The 23,727-nt window shown below is 43.3% G+C and overlaps 1 protein-coding gene across 3 annotated transcripts in view; it reads left to right on the forward strand.

Annotated features, from left to right (window-relative positions):
* Positions 1-23,727, forward strand: part of LOC311274249 (voltage-gated delayed rectifier potassium channel KCNH5) — a gene marked incomplete at its 3' end in the record, with an annotated part of 125,223 nt that overhangs the window by 25,666 nt on the left and 75,830 nt on the right. For all 3 annotated transcript variants that reach the window (XM_084381776.1, XM_084381775.1, XM_084381777.1), the window contains exons 4-6: positions 1,071-1,199; positions 9,189-9,304; positions 15,756-16,148. In XM_084381776.1, the coding sequence (XP_084237902.1) occupies positions 1,071-1,199; positions 9,189-9,304; positions 15,756-16,148 (638 nt within the window). The remainder of the gene's footprint in view (positions 1-1,070; positions 1,200-9,188; positions 9,305-15,755; positions 16,149-23,727) is intronic.

Consider the following 23,727-nt stretch of genomic DNA (forward strand, 5'->3'; position numbering starts at 1 on the left):
ATTTTAAGCGGGCAAATTCATTTATGAATTCATGAACTACATGAATTGATGGTTAATGAAACATGTTTTTATGAACTCAGTCTCAGGTTCATTTACATTTTTATGCACTTTCTGCAGATGTTATTCATATTGTGATATTTCACTTTTTCTGCAGAGAACTTTGTCACCTTGTTCAAATTCTGTAACATTTATTATTCATACGTGTTTGAGGGTATAGATGATTTAAACCACCGTTCATATATGCCAGCTAATGGATGAATAGCATAGAGAGGTCAGATACAACCTTCATGGATGAATGATTAAAATATAATAAGTTCTGGTGTAAATATGGATGAAATGTAACTTCAACAGGTCGTTTAAGGTAAAAACGGCAGAGTCCTGCGATAAAGCAGCAGAAGAGTGAGCAGTAAATTTCGGGATCAGCAGCGTTGGTGAGGAGCCCAATGAACAAAAGAGTGCAGAACAAAAATAGTTTAAAATGTTCCTGTCTTCCAAGAGGGATGACCTGCGAGAGCAGAAAGCGAGGGTGGAGGAGCACGAGGCAGCGAGGGAAGAAACAGTAAAAAAATGAAAAAAGATCAATTTCAAAATGGCTCAAATCTGCTGACGAACGCACGAGGCCCTTATAGAGGCCGATATAAACGAGATGGATGGCGACTACCAACAACTTGTAGCCACAGAAACGATGATTTTAACGTGTGTGCAACTTTGTTTCAGCTCTCCTGAAAGAGGAGGTAATAAAGTCACGGAAAAGCTGAAAGAACAGCGAGTGCTCTTAGATTGATGACCTTCAACGTTAAGTCGTTAAACCACGTCGTGTGAAGGAAGTAGAAGGATCAGATTGGTCTGATGGAGATTATTGGGGACATCAGGGACGTGGGATCTGTCCCACCTCCCAACATCAGTGCTGTAATCCAATCCACTCGCGATGCTTTCATCGCTTTCTCGGCGGTTCATGATCAGAAGATGTTTCCAGCTTCTTAATATCTGAAGACTTGCTGCTTTTCTGTGATTTTGAACATCTCCAGGTGTTTTTTGACACAGCTGAGATTATCCGATTGTCTCTGCAGGAAGTCCCGTGTGGTTCTACATGCAAGTGGCTCCCATCAGGAACGAGAACGACAAGGTGGTTCTGTTCCTCTGCACGTTTAAAGACATCACCCTCTTCAAGCAGCCCATCGAAGACGAAACCACAAAAGGTGAGTTGTTTCACGGCGGCGGGCAGAGAAGCTTCCCCGCCGAAAAAACGTCTTTGCACAAACACAACGACGTCTGTTTTTATTATTAGACGATTCACAGCGTGGGATTTGAAAAGGAGACAGAGAGGCACGTGCACGATGATGAGCAGCCAGACGTCTTTGATGGAAATGAAAACCTGATGCTGCCAGAAAAGATCTTTTTTTTGGCTCTTCTGTTTTGTTAGATAGCGTACAGTAGATTTACAGGAGAGAGGGAGCGAGACGGGTGATGACATGTGACGAAACTTGCGAGTGGGAAGCGAAAGAGTCGTATGTCATGTATTGCCAGTTGGCTTCTGATAGGACGTGTAATCATGGTTCTCCATCCTCCTCCTTCAACTCCTCTCTCATCCTCCTCCTCCTCCCTGATGTTTTCCTTCTCTGGCTTTTCATTCTGCTCCTCCTTCTTTGTGTTTCTTGTCATTCCCCTCGCCATGGATGCGGGAAGTTAGGGGTAAAAGAAGAAAGAAAGTATCTCACAGCAGAGAGAGAGAGAGAGCGTGAGAATATGAACAAAGGTGTCTTTGTTTACCGGTGAAGTGTATGAACTACACTGCAGACTGGAGTCTCTGTTAACAGGCAGGCAGATCTGAGTTATATAAGCTCATCTCCTCTTAAACAGAAACTTCTGTATCACAAGTGCATCCTGAGTGACCACAGTGATCAGATCTCACGTCACGTCCTCTATGTGTAAATAAACACATACATCACTGGGACAAACAGATAGAAAGAAAGAACATTTGCCGAATTGCCGAAGGAAGGCCCAAATAATGAGGAATTTGTCAGAGACAGAGTTTTGTAAAGTTTATAAAGCTTCTTTTGTCTTATAAACTCACAAAAATGAGCGATTTCATAAGGGAGTCTGGTGGATTTCTCTCCCTCTTCATCTCCTTGTAGTTATTGACTGTTATCTATGCGGCTGCTTCGACCTGAAATACGTTGGATGTTGAAGTTTGCAGTCTGCACTGTCACTCATCTTCTTGACCTTCCTCTTCATCTTTGGTCTTGACTACATTCCCATCAGCCTCGGCTTTACTTTGTCTTCATGCTGATGTTAGCGTTTAGCTCAAAGCTCAGCTGTGCTTCAAAGACCCTCACAGAGCTGCTAGCATGAATGTAAACTCCTCTCAGCTTCTCCCCTCACCCTTCCTCTCTTCTTCATCTCGTTTTGTCTCGTACGTTTTCTTCTCTTCTTCTATTCTCACTCATCTTCCACCTCGCTGATGTGTTCACGCTTTGGCTCCTTCGCTTCCTTCCCTTTTATTGTCTCCTTCTTCTTCTCTTCTTCATTTCAATTGTTGTTTTCCTTTTCCACTTCCTCATCTTTGTACTACTTCCTCTCTTCTTCCTCTCCACTGACTCAGAACACTTTTTGCTTTCTTTCATCCAAAGCTGCGGCAGGACAAAAAAAAAAAAAAGAGCGAGTCGAGTCTTGTTTCCCTGCGATGCGGGAACGTCTCGAGCTGTCGGGTTGAGTTTGAGGAGGTCGTGATGCTGTCAGGACTCACAGGAGATGTGGGTGGCGGTGTTGTCCTCTGTGCCCTGACTGATGCACAGTGTCAGCTTCCCGCCCCGGGAGTCGCTCACGGCGACGCTGAGCGGGTGTGTTAGCCCTTTGACACCCTTCCCCCCCTCTCCCTTTCTTTAATGTACACACACATATATACAGTGAAACACGTGCGCACACATGCAGCGAGGTCCTCCCCCTCCTGCTGCGCAGACCTGCTCTGAGTTGTCGTCTGTTTACTCGCTCGTTATGTGCGCCCAGCGACACATGAATAACACGGGTTGAACATGCAATTAGAGCTTGAGTGGAAGTTGTATTGTCACATCAGTGCGTCGATGCCTTTGCCAGTTAGGTCACGCTGCTGATGTCTGATGGCAAACTTCTGATACGGTTCTGATTTGAAAAGGTTTGAAGAGGTCAGACGCTAACCAGAGTTCAGAGTGAAAGTGCAAAGGTCACTCAAATGTCCTGCAAATTAAATGAATCTATATGAGCCAGAGGTGAGGACTCGGGTCAGACTGGAGTCACAGATTCGATGCCTTTAGACTCGACTGCGAGTTAAATTACTGTTTTTATAAAAGTAACCTGGTGGATTTGAAGACAAGTCAGATGGATGTTACAGCTTCGGTTCCTCGTCTGTAAATCCAACATTCACAGCAGTTTGTCTGTGCAGGGAGCGATCAACGTAACTCTGTGTCCTTTATCATATAAAACAGGGGGATGACAAACATAAAACAGATGCTGGGCAGTGTAGTCGCTCACTGTTATACATTATAACACAGCATTGTAATGTATTACAGACAGAGGCTTCATAGGAAAAGTTACCAAAGTATCAAGATTTTAAAATGACCATATTTTAAAGATCAAGTCATCTTTAACAATGTAACTATAATCTAATAACACATTTTTCAAATGGGCTGATTTCAGTTTTTTGGACTCTGATTACATAATCCTGATTACATGTAATCCATTACTACCCAAGCCCGGTTTGACTGACGAGTCGCAGTCGGGCTGAATCACACTTTGTGTATTTTCCTTCAGCGTGCGGCTCAGTGTTTGAGGATGCGGCATCAGCCTGCTGTGTCACAGAGCAGCGGACTGCGGGCTGCAGTTTAACCCGCCTGGTGATTATAAGGGGTGGGAGAGGCTGTTTTGTGAGGAGAAGATTCAGCCGCTGCAGGCGTCGGCAGCTGAGTTCGCTCGTGCTGCAAGACCCAACCTCGCTCTCAGCCCCGTCTCTGGCTGCTCCTACGGCTCGGCACGCCAAAACATGTCAGCATCAGCTGACGGGAGAGAGATCCCGGTCTGCTGAAGATGTCCACCCTCAACTGAAAATAACTAAATAGATTGTAAATGTGTTACGTGCACCCACTGACCCTGTGTGTCCATGCCCCTGCTTTTTTAAATGACCCATTTTTTCCAGTTTTTACCCAATCAGCTTCCTGCTCGTACTGTTATTCATGTGCTCCAGACTCTGTATTGTTGCTAACCCACGTGGAGCCACTTCTCTTTACCTGGTAGTGATTCATCAGGGCGGCATATAAGAGCATCAAGATTTACGTTAGCAGGTGCCTTTTCAATGGTTTCAGAACGATTTGCTGCGTGTGCGTCGCCTCCGGTTGTGGTTATTACAGTCGGGCCTGTGGCAACAAAGCAGGTACAGTGACTAATGTCAGCGTCATCAGTGTAGGAAAGCAGCGAGGGAAGAAAGAGGAGCGAAGCTGAACATGTGTCAGAGCAGAACTGCTGGTAAACATCATGTCGTTGTTTTTACAGTGGCAGCGTTCGCCGTTTGCTTCGTCAGCACCTGTAAAAGCTTCACAGACGGCAGTTAGCTCAGCCTCAGGCGAGACATCATGTCAGGTAGACAGCTGATCAGAATGAGTGAAGAGTGCCGAGGCAACAACACAGACGCCTCAGGCATCGAGCAGAAACAGCTTAGCTCTCCAAATCCATGATTTTATTTGGTACAGTTGTAGTCGGACGTCACTCAAGACCCAAAATATTCATCTGAAAACAGCTACGAGGAAGTTTCATCTGCAGCAGACGGACGTGATATCGCCTCATTATTTGGCCTTTGGTCTTTTTGTGAAAACATTTAACTGATTGGACTGAAAATCCACACGAGGAAGCTACATTAAAGCCGGTGTTGGCTCCCAGAATTGGACCAATACTTGAGTTTTCATAGCTCATTAGTCCACCGACCACCAGGCGCCCATTTTCACAAAACCTGCAAGTTGCAATCTGCACCGAGAGACAATTTTGACCACTTTCACTAATCAAAAAATGCTCATACCTTGCAAACCTCTCGTGAGCAGGTGAAAGCCATGTAGGGACCATTTGTGAAACGTGCCATTTGGACTCCGTGTTTAATGGATAACTGCAAATCACAGATGTAAAATGGGCTGCTGGCCGACTGGATCCAGGCGGCTTTGGGCCAAGACGTCTTTGGCTTCTTGTGTCACAACATTCTCCATCAGAAAGCAGCAAAAATCTATTTAAACTTGAGTACAGATATCTGTTGTTCAAGTGTTACATCCCCATGTGGTTAAAGGCAATTCTAGACATTATTATTGATATTAAATCATGAAATTGTGAAATTTCAGATATCTAGAATTGCATTTCAGGAATCTCAAATATTATTATATCTAGTGAAAATTAACGGTTATATTTGAGATATTTCCGATTCAGTCTTCAGAATTGAGTTTTCCACAATTTTTACAAGTGAAAATACATTTTTTTGTATTTAGAAATTGGCATTTTGTGTGACTTGGCGGCCCGTACAGATTCTGAGTGCAACGCCACTGTCAAAATCACAAAAATAAAAGTTACATCATGTTGCTTTAAATGTACAAAGGGCTTTGGCGACAGGCTACAAACAGACATGAAACAAAACCTTCTGCACCGAACATGGTGCTTGTGAACGCAGCTTTAGATCATCAGTTTTGTCTTGAGAAGAACAACACTCTTATCTCTCAGCTACAAACATGTAAATTAACATTTTGCACGCTGCGCGCTTAACGTACCTGGACCTCCGAGGTGCCGAGGAGTCGATTCAACCCGAACGTCTGTTCCCGTGTGATAACCTCAGTGACACGCAGCACCTGAACTCTGCTGCTCCCACCTTCCTCTCACATCAAAGCCTGATTTGTAAGCCCACAGGTGAACCCACACTACGAAACGTTAAAGGAGATGTTAAATATAGTCAGTTGTTGCTGTGTGTGTGTCTCCTATGTGTGATGTCTGTGAATCCAGTGTGTCGTGCTGCTGATCAAAAATCTCATTTCAGAATTCACTTTGGTGGCGCGTGCACCAGTTCTGCTCCACAGTTATTTTTAGCTCAGGCCTTTCACTTTTTTTTATTTTTTGTGTTTCCACTTCCATTGTGCTCCAGCCTGATACATCACGCAGCGTTGCATTCTTCAGAGCTGTAGTACAAACCGTGAAAAGAGACCGCTTGTGTTCTCGTCCTGCAGTTTCTGCTCGCGCTCTCTGTGAGGTCCTCTTTCGTCCTTATGTGTCGGGCTGTGCGGCGGACGCCTGCGAGCTGTCAGTGTGTGTTTACATGAAGGGCCACCAAGACAAATTCCTCCATTTCGCTTCATAATGAAAGTGGTTCTGGGGTCTGAAAAAGAACACATCAGTTTGCTTTCCGGGCCAATGACTCGCTATTATTTTGGAACAAATCAGTGCGTGGCGCCGTTTTATAGCGCCGCGCACACTATACAGTGAGTTATGCAACCACAGCTACTGAATGAAGGCGGTAAAGAGAAAAAATAAAGCACTCAAGAACGTTTGCTTGAATAAACAGAGGCTTACTGTGCCATTAAAAGTCAAGCAGCCAATTTCTGTTTCAAAACAAACAAACATTTGCAGTCGGCCGGCGTGAGTTTAAAATAAAAAACTATAATACATAAATAAAAAAAGGGCAAATGCTGGCTGACACTTTATGACAGGGATGTTTACACCTGTCAGGGTCCTGGTGAATGTTTCTGATTGTTGTCGCCTTCAACCAAAACAACGTAAAATGTCATAAACATGTCGATAATCAAACCTAAAGATACGAATTAGCATTAAACTGTCACGTGAGGATGGTTTTGACATTAGACCATAATAATTATGTCACAAATATTTTTCTTGACTTCAACTAAAGTGGTTCAATTTGGACTTAAGTCATTAAGATGTGATTAAATGTTATAAAGCCAGTTTGACGACAGGGTACAAGGTGATCCAGAGAGTTTTACTAAAGTAAAGCTAACTGTAGCTAAGAAAACCTGTGTTTTTGGCACTTTCCCCCTTTTGCGTGTTGTTGTTGCTCGTTGTTTTATGTGTTCATTCATTTATTTCTTTGTTTGCACTGTATATTTTTCGTCATGATGACGCTGCGCTATTTTAATTAATAGTTTTAGTGGTTGAAATGTCAGCAGGGACTCCGGGAAGACTAGCAGCCACTCTGTGGGAGCTAATGGTGGTGCATTAAAGATTAAAAAGCGAGGTATTAAGACATGCTCGGTTTCTGCTTATAAATGAATTAATAGTTTTTTATCCAAGTGCCATACATGAAGAGGTGCCCGGCCAACATGGGGCTGAGACACTTACATTACATCAGAGAGGAGAGGGAAAACAAAAAGCAACCCGACAGATGGTGATGCATGTGCCAAACATATGATGACAGAAAGCAAAGAAATGAAACATGAAGCTGTCAGAGTGTAAATAGTTACGTAAAGTCACAGTTCAGTAGTAAATGTTAACGGACCGTCTTCTCTGTGGCTTCGACGGCTCTGGGCTTCTTGAAATGCTTTTCAACAGCCAACAATAAACTGTATAGTATAAAGTGAGTTACACAAGCTTTACTGCAGCAACTTCCCTGCAGGAAAAGATATTGAAAAATCTCTTTTTTGTCCGAGGGCGACCACGCTTATTATCTGTGGAAGATGCGCAGCCTATTTGAGGTATTAGCATATAGAAAATCTCATAAAAAGAAGCGCCTCTGCATCTGAAGATGTATAGTAAGTTACACAACAGTCACTACGGCAGAGATCAGGACTCAGTGCTCACAATAAACCAGATACTCTGCTCATCCTATATCGGGCTCGGCTCACTGGTCAGCAGTGAATGGTTGAATTTGCCTCCATTTGAACGGAGAATGAAAGGGGGGGTTTTCACACAGCTGGAGGCCGGAGGGTTAAAAGCTATTTCAAAGTCCACGTTTTGCCCGTAATGGTTCCCTTCAAAGGGGCCGGGTCGATCACGATGTGTGACTGCTGTATGCGGCGTGCCTCTGTTGTGCTGCTCGTTGCCCTTTCAAACATTTGATTTTATTTTTAGAGCAGTACAGTGGGGAGCGCCCGTACTCTAAATCGGTGTTCGGCTTCTTTTAGCAGCGGCGTGACCGGCACCACGTCAAGAAAACGACCACTGCTGGACGGGACTGTATTATTTAGACTGACTTCCAACAGAAACTGAACATAGGACTCATTTTTTTGTAGCAGTAATGGTTTAAATATGATAATAAAAGCTGAAACCACAATACTGGACAACAAAAAAAGGGGGGAAGGAAAGGCCGGCTCAAACACGGTCATTTTTTATTATACTCGCTGTGCATTTAGAGAATATTAATCATTGGCTTTGAGATGAAAAACATAAAAGGTCATATAAAAGTTAAACTTAGAAGAAAGAGCATTTAAAGTAAGAAAACAGGATAATTATGTTGCTATAGTAGCTATTAATTTATTATAGTAAATGTGGGCTAATTTAAATGTAATCTGGTTTGTTAGATACAAATTAGCTTTTCAGTTCTTTGGATTTCCAAGTAAAATACTGATTAAATATGTATCAGTGCTGCAGTGAATCATTTAAATACTATTTTGCAGCACTCACACAGAGTACACATGTACAGTTTGCATAGTATTATGTATTGTTTGCCTTGTACAAGAGTCATGACCCCTGTGAAAACAACCAATGGCCCCCAGTTAACTGACTCCCAGACGATCCTGGCACAAAACACCGTATACAGAAGCAGTCAGAGTCAGAGCCCAAAGTTTTCACATTCACAGGAAAAGCATACGTTTAATTGTCAGTGATTTCTGTGGTATCGATCCCCTGGAGGAGAAACTCTCCTTCAGCTCGGCCTCCGCGCAGAGGTCGGAGCAGAAACCCTGCAGCTGGTGGAGATCCAGTTGTGTTCAAGGACACTGTCCGCAGCGTGGGTGTTTGTCATGACAGCAGGGTTGTGCTGCATTCACATCGTGCAGGGTTTACGAGTGTGGACAACCAACTGGGACAAACTGTTCCTGCCAGTAGTAGCAAGTAAAAGTGAAAGCTGTGGGAATATTTTGTAACTCCAGTGCGTCCCTGGAGTCATGAACTGTATCACGGAGAGCTGCCTGGTTGTGTTGCACTGAATGTGATGCAAGATGTGTTTCATGTCTTCATTCCTGCAGGATGGACCAAGTTCGCGCGGCTGACACGGGCGCTAACCAACAACCGCAACACGCTGCAGCAGCTGGCGCCCATCAGCAAACATGAAGTCACCCATAAACAGTCCAGACTGGCGGAGGTGAGCTGACCACACACTCAAGGACCACTTGCTCACTTTGTCCTGAGCTTCCAAACATTTCTCTTGGTCTTCATCGTGCTGTATTTAATCAGGTGTTGCACATGCAAGGGGAAGGGGAAGTAGCAATGATGGTATCAAGAAACTGTAAAACAACAGCGGCAGAGTTTCCAAAACTTTAGCTAATAAACCAGCAGTCCAACAAGGTGTGAAGGGTAACATCAGCTTAACGAGTAGCAATTCAACATTTGCTTACAAGGTATAAATTAAGATACTAGCAATCAAACGTCAGCTAATAAGCTATGAAGTATTTAACCACAGAGGGTCACATTTCATTAAAAAACTGCTCCAACATAGAAAATAAACATCCTAAACTTGAGGGAATGGGCTTAAAACATGACTTCGTTGTTCATTCATGAAGATAAAGACCACCAGCACCACAACAGTTAACTGATCCGTCACCTGAATTGCCGCTGCGGGCGCCTTTTTATGGACACTACAAATCTGCCACCGCAGCAACTCGCTGCTCTTAACATTACTTCTGCACAAATAAATCCTCATATAAAACATTAAACATTCAAGCTGAGTTAATCCACGCTCACACTGGCTCGTGCGTTAATAGACGGACACAAACATGCAAAGCACACTGTACTCTGTCACACAGCAGTCACGCCCTCTGTGCATCCATCCGCTCACATGCCAACTTCCCCCGGAGCTGCAGTTGTTCGACACAGCGAGCGGTGCTTTCTCTTCCTGAGAACGCTGCGCTCCTGTGGACTGCCGGTGTTGTAAATATTTCATGATGGGTGGAGAGACAGAAGCAGGAGGCTGTGGGTACTCTGAATGATTGTGACTGCTGCTAGAAATTTAGAAAATGGATTTCGGGGGTTGGGGAGAAGATGGTTCGTGTTCGTCTCATTGCCGGAGCTCACCCACCTGTTTTATTCATGAAGCTGTGAGTGAGGTGTGTTGCCTCTAATCAGAATTTGTTTGAGTTTCATCCCTGCTTAGCACATGAGGCGAGGAGCAGTGTGGGTTTTTTGGGCAAAAGCGTTACTTCCAGGGCTGTTTAAAGGTGATGAGGGCAGGACGATGAAAGAGAGGATGGAATTGAAAAGGAGGAAGGATGAAAAGAGCAGCGATGAGAGAAGTAGTTGAATAGGAGAGGAGAGGCAAGGTAATGAATTAAGTAAGGAAGTAGGAGGTAACAAGGAAGGAAGAGAAGACGGTCACGAGGGAGGCAAGAGGGGGGAAGAAGTCTTTCTAATGAAAGATGGTCCACTATGGGAAATGAGAAAGCTTAACCCATACCCATTCCAGATTAATTAAATCTGTCTCATGAGTCCTGCAACTTTATGCCCATTTATATCACTGGACTGCTGATTTTTACAGCAAAAGTGGAAAGTAAAAGTAAAAGCATGCAGACAAACTTTACAGGAATGCAGAGGACGTTGTTGCTGTAGTTGCCGTTACTGCAGAGGCGTCTCCTGAAATGTCGTTTGAATGCGAGCTGTCATAAGAAGGGGACAACTGTGCACTTTTACTTTCTATGTCACCTCACTTTTGACAGGAAATCAGGACACTTCATGAAGAGTGCCTCGTCTGCATGCTTGCCCACCTCTTCGGTTTCCTCTCGGGGTCACAATTTTTCGCACCTTTTTCCCCTTTTAGCGATCATAACCTGTATCTGGTGCTGTACAGACTGTGCTGTCGCGCCTCGTCCTCCTCCGTGAGCGAGCAACGCACATAAAAATGGAGATGAGAGGGAAATACTCGAGCAAATTTCAGATTTCCTGACCAGAAGAATTCTCATTTCTAATAGAAAGTCAGAAAGGGAACCGGGCTGTAAAATCTGCTGCGTCGATACTTCTGGTAATCACTGAGATCTCACTGCATCAATCATCGTGGACAGGCTGAAGGGCAGCGGCATGCAGCGACTCTCTGAGGGCCAGGGGCTAAAAAATGCTGGAGTTTCACCAGTTTCAATTATTCTGCAATGTTTTCTGAGACTTTGAATTAAAATTATATAACACGACATATTATTTTGCTATTTGAATTCTTTAAAAGTCACGAGAATGCAGGAAATAAAGTCTGAGCCAGCACAGTATTGTAATATCACCCTGTACTTCATTACTTGAAACGAGGCGGACGGTAAAGTTTTCTCTCTATTTCTTCCACTTGTTGACGTAATGAATGTCTAATATGTAAATGTATGAATAACATTAAGACTGAATCCACATGAGGCACCTTCGTCAGTAATTGGGGGCCACTTTCTAATGCTGTCAATCCAACAGCCCACGCTGCTTTCACTGTCAGTCAGTACGACTCGCCGCTGCAGTAATGGCGACGCAAATTGGTCGCCGGATTCGTCTTTATCCATAATTTACACCGACCGTCTCTTTGAATGTTGTTTTTTTCCAACTTTCTAGCTGAAATCTCTTCAGTCTGAAAACATCCACATGTTCAGTCTTCTCAGGGACGTCTGGGTAACACTTTAATGCAGCTGTGTTATGTTATATTGTTATTCATTCTCTGTAAACACACTTGTATCTGTGGTCAGGAGAACGTCGAGACTGAAGTGCGTTTTACGACGATAAAATGACTCTTTCGGCAGATGGAGTCTGGTGGCTTCTATGAGCAGCTGTTTCCGGTTAAACATAAAGGATCTCTAACGAAAAGGTCCGTCTCTGTAAGGATCCTTTCCATGATGTTGTCAGACACTTCGAATAACAATCTGAGCCTGTCAGCCGCAAAAACAAGCAATTCAAGTGGACGTACGCAGTCGCCCAGAGGGGCTACGCTGCCGCCCAGCTCCTGTGCTCTCGCTCCATACTGACAAAATATATCAAAGTTGCCCTTTAAGTGTTTTTAAACTGCTTGTAACTGATAAAGAAGTGATGCCACATTGATGTCGTATAGGATAGATGGTGAAGATCGTAATGACTCGCAAGTTGCGACGTCATCGGACCACCGAGGGGTAGAAAATACTGTGAACTGATCGACACAGGGCCGTATCGATCAATTAGTTTGTTTGCATTGAACAGCAGACTTCAGCTGATGTGAGGCAGCCATGTTGGTTTGGTTTTCAGGAACTTCTGTGTTGTTAAGCACCAAGATGGATAAAATGCAACTCTTTCATAGTCACCACCTGAATATTGAAGTCAAAGCTACTTGCTACCAAGGTTGAATTTTTAAGTAATTTATTTCGCATACTTTGTTTTTCGAGAGTTTTCTTGCTGTGAAACAGAAACCTGAAGTTCTGGTTTTACTTTGGCTTTTTATAGGTTGTGTAGGGAGGAAGGCAATGAATTTCATGAGGACTCGGGGAGGAGAGGGAGAAAATGAGTGAAGGAAGGAAGAAAAAGAAGAAGTTTTGAAGGGAGGAGGGTTTGCAAGTATAGAAGGAAAGAAAGAGATGTAGAAGGCAGGAAGAGAAAGAATGTAAGATGTAATGATGGCTGGGAGGTAGGAAGGGGAAAAAGGCGTAATCAGTTACAAGCTAATACACCCTCTTTCCCATCTTCCCAGCCCGGCGTCGGATGGTAGAGGGTTACATAACGTCCTGTGCGCGCTCAATAGATATCGCAGGTGATCCATCTGCTCTGCAGCCTGAAAGGCACAGCTGGCGTCTTCTTTCGAGGACGCCGTCGAGTGTCACATAAGCAGAGTTGTTTTCCTTTTTTTTCCCCCCCACAATGCCGCTGGGCTCCTAATTGACAGTCTCATATTCGAGCGTTGGTGCTGCTCTTGACCAGGGGCTGTTTGATTGGCAGCTCTGATGATGAGGATTAGATGAGATGCAGCTCCGGAGTTATGAAGCCTGATGTTGATCCTCGTTACTTAGCGTCAGACTGAGTCCCACTGTGAGGACAAACGGGGCTAACGGAGGCTAAACAGAGCTAACTCCTCTGAATGTGAGGACGATATCTGAAGGTGTCTGTTGTCATCGTTTGTAGTCGTAACATCATCGTACTGACTGCAAAAAACTACAGTTAAAACTATGCCTTGTATAATTAAATGCAGTGACAAGGTGCAAGAGGTACTGTAGAAGTTATACAACAGTAGTGGCAGTAGCAGTACAAGTATACATGTGTACATGAAATGGAAGAGTAGAGGTACTAGTAACAGTATTTATGACATACGTGGTAGCAGTAGTAGAAGTCGTGTTAGTAGCAGTAGTACTATGAGTTTGGTAGTAGTAGCAGTAGTACTATTAGTTGTGGTAGTAGTAGAAGTAGTTGTACTAGGAGTTGTGGTAGTAGTAGTAGTACTATTAATTGTGGTAGTCGTAGTAGTAGTAGAATTAGTACTATTAATTGTGGTAGTAATAGTAGCAGTAGAACTATGAGTTCTGGCTGTAGTACCACTAGTACTATGAGTTGTTGTTGTAGTAGTAGCAGTAGTACTATTAGTTGTGGTAGTAATAGTAGCAGTAGTACTATGAGTTCTGGTAGTAGTACTGTAGTAGCAGTAGTACTTGAGTTATTGTGGTAGTAGTAGCAGTAGTACTATGAGTTGTTGTGGTGTAGCAGTAGTACTTGAGTTGTTGTGGTGTAGCAGTAGTACTTGAGTTGTTGTGGTGTAGCAGTAGTACTTGAGTTGTTGTGGTGTAGCAGTAGTACTTGAGTTGTTGTGGTGGTAGCAGTAGTACTTGAGTTGTTGTGGTGTAGCAGTAGTACTTGAGTTGTTGTTGTGGTAGCAGTAGTACTTGAGTTGTTGTGGTAGTAGCAGTAGTACTTGAGTTGTTGTGGTGGTAGCAGTAGTACTTGAGTTGTTGTGGTAGTAGCAGTAGTACTTGAGTTGTGGTGGTAGCAGTACATGCAGTAGTTGATGACCAGCAGTATTTCCACTAGAACAGGTGTTAAAGTTGCGACTCTCTCAGTGCAGCAGTCTGGTGTTTCAAAAGAAGCATCGTCATGTGTTATTATTGTTATTTGTATCTGTAGGCTGTGTTTCAGTTCATCTGTGCAGCAGCTGGATACAAAGAGAATAATCTGCAGTTTAGTGTAAAATGAGTTGAATGGTTGACGTGTGTGTGATGTATGTGTGTGTGTCCTGCAGAGGAAATCAAACCGCTGTGTGTGTCGGCTTTAATGCAGTCTGAGTTGTGCAGAGGAGGTCGAGCTCGGCGGGGGCCGTCATCAACGGACTGCAAACGACAGTGTAATGGCTGTTTTTTATTATTCCTCTCTTCGGTTAACTCTTCTCTCCCTCTCATCGGATTTTTCCTTTATCTCGTTCTGTGTCCTCCTCTGTCTCCGTCTCATTTACAGCCAAATGTATTCATTATGCAGTTTTGTCACAGGGAGCGTTACTTGGCAAAAAAAGAGAGATGAATGCAGATGAAAACTGGAGGAAAACATTACAGATGTCGATGTAGTCTTTGCACTCGCTTCCCATCTCTCTCTGCACACATCGAGCAGCAGGGGGGCATTATAACGAATATACAACAACATAATATTCTTATTTTTGTTGCTTATTTTTCCTTTTTGATCTCTTTCATCTATTTCACTTATTTAATTCCATCTTTTCCTTTCTCTCCTGTCTCTTTATAGTCAGTGCTCTCTTGCTTTTCAAAACAGTTGGAGTGAATTTACATTATCTCAGGCGTCTGTTACAAATCTAACTGAATAATATAAATGACAGAATAAACCAAACTTTTCTTAGCACACAACAGTAAATTGCTGCATGTGAATTAATTAATAGATTAATCAGGGGTGTGTTCGTCTTTGTGCTCCATTTAAATAAAGTATGAAAACTGGGCCAGAAATCATGAAGAGTGAAAGAAGATCAAATAGATGAAGTTTTGATTTGTTGAATCCAGAACGAACTGTGTTGAATAAATTAATACGTCGAATTTCTTTTTTGAACATCTTGGAATGAGTGAAATATGTGAGGGTGAAATAAATATGTAAGATGCAGTCATGGGCTGAACTGGTTGGTTTTGTAATATTGGTTTTCTTACTTTTTAAAAATTTTTGTTCAGTTTAAGATTAGATGACTTCTTGTTTTAAAAAAAGATGCAATCACAAAAAGATGCATTTGTGCAATAAATGTTGGACCATTTATTTAAAAGTTGAGTTTGCAAAATGTTCTACAGATAATCGATGAAAAGTAAAACATGGAATAAGTGCAAACCACATTAAAAGACAATTAAAATATATATATAAAGGGAAGAGATGACGGTAAACACGAGAGAGTTAATGAGATTTAAGAGCTGGCAGGATCAGAGACGGCTACACGGAGACGAGTCAATTAAAAATACGCCTTTAAAGAAGTCGTTTAAATGATGGTAAAGATTTGGCAGCTGAAGTTGGTCGACTGTCACATGACACTGATTCGTATATATGCCAAAGATATTTGTCTCTTTCTTGATGAGCATACTTTAAATCTATTTGTATTACTTTTAGCTGCAGAGAGTTTTGTTGAGTTAACGTTTCCGTCACATCTCCAGGTTCTGCAGCTGAACTCGGACATCCTCCCCCAGTACAAGCAGGAGGCCCCCAAGACGCCTCCGCACATCATCCTCCACTACTGCACCTTCAAGACCACCTGGGACTGGGTCATCCTCATCCTCACCTTCTACACGGCCATCATGGTGCCCTACAACGTCTCCTTCAAGACCAAGCAGAACAACATCGTGTGGCTGGTGCTGGACAGCGTGGTGGACGTCATCTTCCTGGTGGACATCGTCCTCAACTTCCACACCACCTTCGTGGGGCCCGGCGGGGAGGTCATCTCCGACCCCAAGCTCATCCGCATGAACTACCTGAAGACCTGGTTTGTCATCGACCTGCTGTCCTGCCTGCCGTATGACATCATCAACGCCTTCGAGAACGTGGACGAGGTACGGTTGGGCTTTTTGAATCGCTCTCTGATTGGGAATTAGCTTGTGTGACCTCCACCCGAGCGGACAAACTTCAGACTATCATCCTTGAAAACATAGCAGCTGTTCTGGAGATCAATTCAATTATCAACTAAATGAAAATGATTTCTCAGAGTCGGCCTCTGACTGAGTCTGGGGCGAGAAGTAGGTCATGACTTTGCAGAGTTAAGCTTCATGTTATATGTAGAGTGCCTGGTTTAATGTACGAAGTCTGAAGAGGTGATGAATCATCGTGTCATTATGTCATTATGTTTCCTGCTGGTTGCTGATTGGTTAAGCTCCCACCAGCTGGGCTCAGCTGAGTCTCAGTGGCTGTTTGTGACCCAATTTACACCTGTGATTAACATGTTGCTTGTACCTGGATATTTTGTCTGGATCAGGAAGAACTTATATAATGTTAACGCATCTGAATGTGGTCAGAGTAGCTAGATGTCATCTCGAGGTGATCCTTTAGACACGTAAACAAATCTGAGCTCACAAGAATGGCTTTCTGTCTGACTGCGTTTTGGAAGAAAATCCATACAGGTTTGAGGTTTACTTTGTTGGCTGAAAGGAGGAGGGAAGACTTTCCCCTTCTGCTGAAACAAGAGAGTGTTTTTGGTGGAGTGCTTGAATTAGAGATGCGGAGCAGCGATATGTTACCGGAGACGACTCGGCAGTGTTTTGGCTTCGGGACTACAGATGCTGGGAGTCGCAGGGATGGCACTGATGTAACGAATACACAGCTTTTTGACGCGCTGCCAGTGTGACTCTGTGGCAAGGTCGGTCGTTTTTTTAGTCCGCTGCTTTGATTAAAAGGATAGTTCAACCCCAAAGCAAAAACACATATACAAACTACATCTGCCAGGTGAAGCAACTTGCAGAAGGAAGTGCACATGTACTCCTGGACGAGAGGCTCGCAAACTAAGCTAACTAACGTAACAGCTCAGCTGAGGAGGACCCCATCAATGTGAATATCCTGCACTGTCATGAGCACGAACCTCGTCTCCATTATATTTGAGAGAAGACAGACATCTCTCCATCTTCAAAACTCTGCAACTCAGTTTTTCTCAGGATGAATTAATAGCAGGGATAACTGTCAGGATTTGATAACGTTCAGCTTTAAATGTACATGCTCATACATTGCAGGTTTGAAGCAGCTGCGTCTCAGTCGAGCCTCATGAGCTGTTTTCTTGCCGGAGTTTGTGACACAACAGCAGGTGCCATTTTAGTAAATAAGCTCATGAAGCTCATTGATTAATAATTGATAACGGTTTTCTCTCTGGCTGAGATAATAGATGACAGGCTGCTTGCGAAAATGGAGAATAATTGTAATTTCTCCCTCTCCTGCCGTCATCGGTGTGTTTATCTGCAGAAGCTTGAAATTCATTAGTGAAATCCTTTAACGCAGTCATGATTCTCAGGTCAGCTGGGTGTATTTAAGTCTGATAGCACGCAGAATTGAAGCAGGACCGAGGATAATGATGATTGGATTGTTGTTATTGTGGCTGAAGTGAGTTTCTTCAGGAGAAAGAGCAGAAACGGACAGTGAGGATGTTTCTGACAGAGAATCTGATGCACTGCTCGGCCTCACATTGATCTTTAGCAGCTTTAGAGTCTAATTAGTTTCAGAAAACAGCTGTTGTTGGTTACATTAGCCTGCGGGAAGGAGAGATTTTAGATCCTGAGCCTGTTTTCTGCGTGCTGCTCTTGGAGGGATCAGGCCCTCGTGCTCTCGGTGTTTTTTCACAGCCATTTACACCCGCCAGATATCGAGGAGTTATATCAATACGGCCTGAAGTCCATTAACGGTGATTTTCCACTTGATTTCCCTCTGAATTAATTAGACCTCAGCCTCAGTAGAAGAATCTGTTCAATGCGAAACAAATACAGAAGAAATATCTGCTAATGTTGAACTGCGTATGTGCATTTTCTCATTTAAAGTCTTTTCACGAGTGGGTGTGTATATTTTGTTTAATAAAATAAAAAAAAACCTTTCGAGCACTCACTGTAGGTGTGTGCTCGTGGCATCCATTATCATATTGAATGTGTGTGTACGTGTGCGTCTGCCAAGCGAGGGCTTAATTAGCGTTAGTTTTGAACGCCAGTAATAATAATAAAACCAGTATTTAAGCTGCCAGCAGCTGAATCTTTCAACATCTATTAATTTTACATGCCAAAGAGTCATTCCACACCTCCCTCACTGTTTTATTCTGGTTCTGAACAACATTTAGACAAAACAACACACAAAACACACACAGACTATTAACTTGTGAGACTAGAAAACTTCTTGAGATTAACTTTGGATGTTTTTTGCTTCATAACTTAGTTTCGATTGCGATTTTTCTACACGTATCATCAGTTTTATGTTCTGACCCTGAACATTGTTCCATGAGGAAGAAATGTGCTGTTTTTTGCTGAAATGGTCAATGATTGTTGGCAAACAGTCGCTTTTTCCAACCAATTTTTATATTGTTATAGAGCTGGGCTATATATTTATATATAATATATACCGTATATAGATTTATTTATCATGATAGACCATATGTCGTCTTAGATTTTGGATATCGTTATGCATCGTGATGTCTGTTCCTGGTTTTAACGGCTGCATTACAGTAAAGTGATATCATTTTTCCAGGCTGTTGGGTTTTGGACCTCAGCTTGCATTATTAAAACTCTCTTCCTGCCGTTCGGGTCCTCACCTTTGTTGCAAACTACAACAAAAGAGAGAGTAGTTTTCACCCAAAGTGTGCAGTTTAGTTTCTCCACTGAGGGTTAACTGGTGGGGTTGATGAAAAATATAGTAATATTGTTGCTATGGTTAACCTGCAGTTAAATGCACCCTGAGGAGGGATGAAGAAAAGCAGTTAAACTGTTGTTTTACGTTTCCTGATATAAACTTTACCAACTTCCAGCCAGTCAGAAACACATATTTACCCTAACAGGCCGTGAAGGGGCTTTGATGGCCCTCCTGGGACACAGTACTTCTTTTACAGAAAACATTATTACATGAATAAACAAAGTGTCCCAAGAAGATAGTTTTAACGTAGCTGTGACCTGACATGAGGCTAATTTTGAGCGCATGTGTCTCAGTGGTAACTGTCGGTGTTAAACCTCCTCCTCAGCATGTTTCTGTGTGTTTGTGTCTCCTGCTGCTGCCCACTGTGTCCTCCTCCAGACTGAACGCTGTATTGTGTTGTGGATGCTCCCACCTGTAGGTGTTTGGAGCGCTGCTGCGTCTTGATTCGGGCGTCTCGCAGCCTCCGGCCTCTCACCGCCGGTCGCTGATGGATTCGATGAGATCCCGCTGGGTGAAGCTTTCTGTCTTTTTAAACAGCAGACAGCAGCGAGCGAGCGAGCGGAGAGGGAAATCAATGGCACGTAAATTTCTAGCCACTACAGAGGACACATTCAGACTCTCTTCCCCTCTTTGCTAAATTGACATTTTTGTTGCTGCTTTCTGAAGAATAGACGATGCTGACTGAGGACAGTGTGTGGGCGGCTTAAGGTGCAGCAAGAAAGAAAATAACGGAGATTATTATCGGCTCGTCGCAGACTGCTGCGTCTCTGATGGCTGAAGTATTTTTAGTCGTACTTTAATGCAGGTTTCGGTGCCAAGCTGGTGACACGCAGGTGCTGCCAACTCACGTACATACACATCAACGCATCCATATTTATGAGTTGTGAGGACCATTACCAAGTGCCAACTATAACTCCTCTCTAATGGAGAACTTTGTATTTGAATTTCTTTGTCTTTTACACAATCTGCATCTTAATTTTGTTGTTTTTGGTCTTCAGTACCATCGGTGATGGCTGCAGCCCAGTCACCAGGATATAATGACATATCACGTTCACATTATATGCTTATTAGGCAGTTTGCACATCAGGAGGTGGAGTGGAAGGTGGTGGTGTTATTATCGCAGGACAAGACAAGATCAGGAGCTACAAGTTGTACTAAAACAGAACTTTCATCTAAGGTGCAGGAACTTTTCTCTTTGTTTCTTCCTGTTGACATTTTGGATATACGCCTACACAGAAGCACACACGGGTCAGCAGCAGTAACACCAGCAGACCGACTGAAGTAGTCGGGCTATGGCTGTAAAACAGCAAAAAAAATAAATAAAATGATGTAACACTCTCATGAGGAGCTGTGCTGACGCTCCCTCGGGTCGAAGCAGAGGTGTGTGAGGAGTCAGAGTGTGTGTTTGTGTGTGTGTTGAAGTGTAGGGGGAGTTGTGTTGGAGTCAGGCAAAGGAGGAACCCCCCGCGGGTCCCAGAGCCACCTGCTGTCACCGAGGAGCCTGGCAGGCCGATGGGAGCTCACAGCGTGCGTCTGCAGGCGCCGCGGCGTCTCACAAAGTCTAATCCAGGCTGACCTTTGCTGCGTGGCGTGCATGCTGCCACCGCCACGGCCGGCCGAGCTGACAGAGCCGGGAGGAAGCTGTGCGCCATGCAGTCGGGGGGGTGGGATATTAACACACTGCGTGTTAACACAGAGAGAGGGGGGGAGGGAAGAGTCGAGGGATGGTTGTCGGATGGGAGGAAGTGACGTGATCGAAGGAAGAGAAGAGGAGATTGATTAATTGAGGAAATAATCGGCAGATTAATCGAAAATGAAATTAATCGTTAGTCCCAACCTTGTTTACCATCTAATATTAATATACAGAACAACATAGATTCAGGTTTTCTTGTCCTAGTTTAGTTTTTAATTGTCGACGAGCACAGAGACACCAGAGAAAGCAGGGGACATTTTGTTTCCGGGACGCTTTATTGTACTTTAAGCAGATTGGTCTAATTGCTGGTGTGCTGTTGGATAATGACTCAGGTGATACACTGAGATTGTTGAACTTCCTGTCTGTGTTAGCACAAACTTTCAGCAGAGGTTACTGATATACCATCCCCAATATGTTGAACTTTAAGTAACCAAAACATTGGCACGCCAACAATCTTATCGCCTTGTTTATGAGCGTTGGGGTGTCGTGTTGAGCTTTTGTTTTCGGTGCCAGCTCTTTAAGTTCTTCTTTCCCACCCGTGTGAGTTTTGACAACAAAATAAAAGCATGTGGTGTTTTTTTCTTTCTTCTTCTTCACTCTGCCAACTTTGCTGTGCATTTATTTTTGGAGGTGGACTGTGTGTTCCTAAAGCTGCCATATGGTTGGTCAGAAATAGCTTCCTTTATGTGGCATTATTGGGCGTACGTGCGTTTTAATGTACGCCTTCAACAGAAAGGTTTTTTATTCCCTTCGTCCGTTATAATGAAGCGTTCGTGTCATATTGTACAGATGGTTATATCAGATCAGATCAGATTGGCTATGACATCAAATCAAACTTCAGAAGTGCAAACAAGTCGTGATGAAAATGGGGCATCATCACCGATATTATTTAAAAAAAACAAGTTCTTATCAGGGCTGGTAAGATTCCTTCTAAAGGCCAGCAGGGGGCAGCTCCAGTGGTTTCAAAAAGGAAGTCTGACTGTATGTAAGCTTATGAGAAAATGACCCTACTTCTCACTTGATTTATTACCTCAGTAAACAGTTTCCTGACGACTTTATGGTCTCAATCTCTAGTTTCAAGTCTTCTTCAACACAGCATGATGTTTGTTTTGTAAAAAATTGGTCCCATTTAGAGTAAAATAGATGATAAAGCACAGGATGATTTAGGGTGTGGCTATTGACAAGTCTATCAATCCACCCTCTCATCCAAATATCGTCATTCCTGGCTCCGAAAAGTAAGATGGCGATTACATTTTTTCTGTCATAGCAGGAAAACAGCTGTAATAGTAGTAAAAGTAACTAAAAGTAACGCGCAAATATCAGGACCTTGGTATTTTGCATGCTGGCTCACTGTCATTGGCTTATTGGGAAACTTTAAATGGAGCAGAGTCATTGTTAATGTTGTTAGTTATAACTGTGCTTTTGTTTAGTATGAATGCAACGATGGAGCGTGAAGAGAAACTAATGAAAAACGTTTCTCTGTCCCCGCTGCTCATTGGGTTCAACACATTACAGTCTGATGTCAGTTTGATGCGGTTCGACTGCCAAAGTGGACTAATCCCACAGATAGTTTATATTTGATTTGTTTCACGTGTCAAAAGCTTTTAAACCAAAATCATTTCGTGGTAGTGAAATATCAAAAACATATCCCGTTTAAGATTTGAGAATATCCTCGTGTTTCGACAGTTCAAAGGGAGTTAAATAAAAAAAATCAAAGGATTAAATATTAAACAGAAAGCACCTTTGTGTTTTATCTTTTGCTGCTTGGAGAAGCGTCTGCTCCTGGCTCCTGTTGCTGTGGAGTGACAATTGAAAACTCAGCTGAAGCATGGCGCTCTTTTGCTAAAAGCTGAGACATTTTGAATTTTTAATGCTCACCGGATTGAGCGCTGAAAAACACGTTAAGCTCCCAGTGCTGTCAGGAATATGCAACAGTGCCTCTTCTGCTTTGAAAATAATGAGAGAAAGAGCCGGCGCTGTGAAAAGAGCTCCCCGGTGGACATGTAATCTCCGTCTCTTCGCCGTCGCACTTCGCCGGGCTCTGTTTGGATAAACAGGTGCTTATGAGCCATGATTCTACATGCGTTGCGTGCTCTTGACTCATGCTCTTTTCATCTGTGCTGCTCTGTCCCGTGGCTACTTAATTTAGACGCATTTACATATGAGCTGGGAACAGTTTGAGTCCCTGGGGAGGCCTTTGAAGCCGTGGCTGGAGAGAGGCTGCGAGGGCCGGGGAGGGCTGCGAGGGTTTGTGGCATCAGAGAGAGTTGAGGCGAAGGTGCAGCCAAGATCTCCTTAGTCCAGTGGAGTTAAAACGGGCCTGGTCAAGTCAAAGAGTTAGGAAAAAGTAGAGATCAAAGACAAAAGAGTCTAATTCAAGAGCAAATTAGTGACAGCAAATGTTTCTTAACTTTTGCAAGGAGTCACAAGAAGTTTTCTTCAGGCTGAACACAGATGCAGGTTTGATATGTCTTTGTTTTCAACAACCAGAATTAATGTTGGCAATGTAAGTTTCTGCAAACCATAGATATGTTAAAACATTTTTTTATGTTTAGTTTTATCTTGTGACAAAGCTGTGCTTATGCTCTGGTTAGGTTTAGACGAAAAGATCATGTCTTGACTTACAATACCCGGTTTTGTCGACACAAACAGAGCTAGAAAAGTCAAAATATCCAGTGGTTTCACGCTTACACATGTTGAAATGCAGTCTTGAACAGTGGTCTCTGGCTTGACCGCCACCTTGCCCAGCTTTTTAAGGTCAGGAAAAGATCATGTTTTGACTTAAAAAAACCTTAGTTCTGTCGCCACAAACATGTAAACATATAAAGTGTTGCAACGTCCCGTTAAAAATATTCACAGTGTATAGTGGAACAGAGGAGGGCGAGGGGAGGGGGTGGACTTCCAGCTCTAGTCTGGATAAAATATGCCAAATGTAAGACGGAGCAGAAAGATGCTGACCAGTGAAAAACATGAGTACAGAGTCAAGAAAACTTTGAGAGAAGCTTTGGTCTACCTGGGGTTAAAATAAGGTCAAAAGAGGTTGACTGGAGCCGGTCCAGCTGAAACTG

This window comes from Pagrus pagrus (assembly GCF_965226575.1).
Source record: "Pagrus pagrus genome assembly, chromosome: 18".
Lineage (NCBI taxonomy): Eukaryota > Metazoa > Chordata > Actinopteri > Spariformes > Sparidae > Pagrus > Pagrus pagrus.